Source organism: Monodon monoceros, unplaced genomic scaffold (assembly GCF_005190385.1).
Source record: "Monodon monoceros isolate NGI ecotype Baffin Bay Population unplaced genomic scaffold, NGI_Narwhal_1 Super_Scaffold_18, whole genome shotgun sequence".
NCBI lineage: Eukaryota > Metazoa > Chordata > Mammalia > Artiodactyla > Monodontidae > Monodon > Monodon monoceros.
In genome coordinates this window covers 84,810,093-84,813,602 of record NW_021703774.1, presented here as the reverse complement: position 1 = coordinate 84,813,602, position 3,510 = coordinate 84,810,093, and the positions used below count along the sequence as shown (strand labels likewise).

General features: G+C 57.6%; 1 protein-coding gene across 1 annotated transcript; it reads left to right on the top strand.

The window, feature by feature from the left end:
* Positions 1-2,662: 2,662 nt before the first annotated feature.
* Positions 2,663-3,235, top strand: UBL4B (ubiquitin like 4B). Its single transcript, XM_029226972.1, is given in 3 exon segments — positions 2,663-2,737; positions 2,739-2,967; positions 2,970-3,235. Coding segments are annotated over 3 exon segments (570 nt in total).
* The last annotated feature ends 275 nt before the right edge of the window (positions 3,236-3,510 follow it).

Genomic DNA, 3,510 nt, shown 5'->3' with positions numbered 1-3,510 from the left:
CCATATGTCTTCCCTCTTGCGTCTCTCTCCTTCCCACCCTCCCTATCTCACACCTCTAAGTGTTCACAAAGCACCGAGCTGACCTCCCTGTGCTATGCGGCTGCTTCCCACTAGCTAGCTATTTTACATTTGGTAGTGTATATACGTCCATGCCACTCTCTCACTTCGTCCCAGCTTACCCTTCCCCCTCCTGTGTCCTCAAGTCCATTCTCTACATCTGCTTCCTTATGAGGAAGGAGTTTTTAACCAGCGTTTTGAAGGATGAGTTGAAGAGTTCAAATGAAACAGGCAAGTTGAAGCAAAGGCGGGTTGATGTGGCTGGAGTGGAGGATGCAGTGTGAGGAAGGCTGGGTGGAAGCAGAGCCAGGTCGTGACGCCCTGGGATGCCAGGCTGAGGAGCTAGTTTTGATCCCAAAAGCAAAAGGATGAAACCTGATGGTGCCACTGGCAGGAGTGCCACTCAGCCAGCTGCCCCTTCCCTGCCTCCCTCCTCGCCTCCTCTCCCCGACCAAAGGAGCCCTCTTATTTTTTCTGTCCACGCCTCCTCTGCATCTCCACTGACCCCAACCCAGTTCAGACTGTCACCGTCCTCCAGCCTGTGGCTCGGAACTCATAGTACATCTCCTCCTTCCAGTCCCACCCCCTTGGGGCCATTCATTCTTGGGGGAGATTCCTGACTTTTGAGCTTAGTTTGTTTATGGACTAGAATTTGGTCACCTGCCAGGAGTGAGAACATGGGGCTAGGAGGAGAGGGGAGGGCTGCTGAGTTTGTGGCCTCCGTGGGTGTTTTCTTCCGCTGCCCAAGGCTGCCAGAGCCTTGGGCAGGAGCGACCAGGGCGGGGAATCGGCCCAGGGCTATGGAAGGGCAAAGCCTGGAAAGTCCAGGGACGTTGGCAACAGTGTCAATCAAGTGTAGCCCAGGCTGGAGCAAAAGGAAGGAAAGGAGGAGGGAGAGAGGAGGCGAGGAAAGAAGTAGGTGCTTGCCAAGTGCAGCCCTGGAGCATGGAGGGCTGGGGGGAGGTGAAGGCGTCCCTGACAGTATCCCACCACCAGCTGTGGACATCAGCCAGGCCTTCACGCTCACTCATTTCCAAAATGAGGTGATCACCTTCCTCACGCGCTGAAATGTGCCAGCAGTTACAAAGGGCTTGGCCCAGGAGAGCTAAAAGTTGAACTGAAAACTCCCAAGGCAGCAGCAGTGGCTGACACCGCGGAGGCCCCGTCATGCCCCTTCCTTACTGGCCTTGGAGCCCTGGGCGCCTGCGCCGTGCCTGGCACACAGAGGGCACTGAGCAGGCTCTGCGGGAGGCAGGACTCGGTAGTGGCAAAGACGTGAGCTCTGCTGCCTGCTGACCGTGTGAGCCCAGCCCCATTGTCTCCTCTGGCAGGTGGAGGAAAGGACCGTACCCGCCCCGGAGGTTGGGAGGGGTGGCTAAGGCCATGCCCGTGCTGCGGACCCTGCTGGTGTCCCAGCCTGAGCCCCTCAGTGCTCCCGTTCTTTAAGATGGGTTCTGGTGGATTCATTTCAGCAAAAGGGGCTGGGCCGGGGTGGGGTTAGTTGACTTTGGAATTCAAAGGTCATGAGGGATTTTTAAAGTTCTAGCGTTTTGTCTTGTTTCATAGCTACTAGCTTGAAAGCTATGTCTAGCTTCACAGCTACTTATTTGTCCTGGCATCTCCCTCGGGTTGTCCCATTCTTTTGGATGAGTAGGTTTTAACTGGGACAAGAGAGAATTATTTTTGAGTGGGGGATGGGGGGGAATGGGGAGAGCTGAAGGTGCTGCCAGCACCTGCAAGTCTCTGCCCAAGGGTCTTCTCTGGTCATGGGAGCCTGCTCTGCACGCATTCAGACCACAAGTGCCAAGGAGTTAGTACCCCACTGACCAAAGGCAGGACCAAGAACACATGGATCCAGCCTCTTTGCTTCCCCGGCAGCATGGCAGGTGTATTCCACGAGGCCTCCCAGAGCGCCTGGCGGGACTGAGGGCTCCCAGGTGACCGCAAAGGCAATCTGCTCACTGATGCAGTGGGGGCTGCCCAACCCCCCATCGACTTGCTTTCTCGCCAACCTACTGGCGCATCCTGGGGTCACCTGCCAACTAAATACATGCACGGGAATCCCTGTCTTTGTGTCTGGGAAACCCGATCCAAGAGAGCATGTCAAGTGCTTGATAGAAAAACACTTGATAAATTAGGGCAGAAAGTATCTATTGTGATACGATCTCTCCCCAGGAACAGGTCCGGCAGAAAGGGCACCCAATATATAGTGCTGAATGAGTCAATATGGACATGTTTCCTTCTGCCACCCTGTCCTTTGGGCCCTCCCATTCCCCCTCCTGCTCTCCTTTCTCCTAGCCCTATGTTTTCTTTCCTGACCCTCCTTTTCTCCTCTTCTCTCCTCCGTTCTCTTCTCATGGAGGAAGGATGTTCTGTGTCCCAAATGCCCCTCTGACTTCCCTGACATCCCGCTCTGCAAATGAGCCTTCTGGCAGGCAGCATTGTGACATCACCGTGCATTGGCCAATGGTTGTCTTCCTGGGCCGGGCCCTCCTGGGACCACCGCCCTCCATTGATAAGGAGAAGCCACCTTCTCCTGCAGAGACCCTTAACCCTCAGGGCAGCCCCTGGAGCATGAATCCCTCCTGATTCCGCCGTCAGCCCGATGTTCCTCGCGGTCAAGCTGCTCCTGGGCCGGAGATGTAGCCTGAAGGTGTCTGGGCGAGAGAGCGTGGCCATGCTTGAAGAAGCTGGTGTCTGAGCGGCTGCGGGTGCCCGAGGAGCTGCAGCACCTGCTCTTCCGCGGCCAGCTTCTGGCGGATGACAAGCATCTCTCCGACTACTGCGTTGGGCCCACTGCCTCCATCAGTGTCACTGTGTGGCCCCTGAAGAAGATGGCGCCCGAGGAGGCCCACCAGCCCCAGCGCCGGTGGCACCACCGGGGCCAGGTCCTAGCCAAGCACTTTGGGCCCCGGACACCGAGGCAGTGCTGCACCTGCTGAGGCGGGAGCACAAGGAACGTCTGCGGAGGGCAAGCCTGGGGGAGCTGGAGCGGCTGGTGCGCCACCTCCCGAGCAAGGAGCCGCTCGCGGAGCCCACGGGGGAGAGGGAGCCTGAGGCTCAGAGACCCGGAGACAAGGAGGAAGAGGAGGAGGCCAAGCAGCAAACCGGCCATGCTACTCGTTTGCGCGCTCAAATTCGCCCAGCCTCATCCTGCTGCCTGGCGACTCCCCACTAGTTCCTGCTGATGTACGTGCATCTCCACCCCTTTCTGAAATTTCAAAGTAACTGGAGGGATTTTGGACCCCTCTCTCCTCTCTTGGGCCTGTGGTTTCCCCTCTGAAACACAGAATGATCCCCTCCCCATCACCATCCCCTAGAAGGGGCTCTGATCGCCCCATGGGCAGCCTGAAAGGGGGCGCTCAAAGGCTGCTTCCCCCTTGTAGGCTGGGCACTGCCTCCTGGGCAGCTGTACGCCCAGCAGCAAACCAGGCTGTCAGCACACCTCCGTGG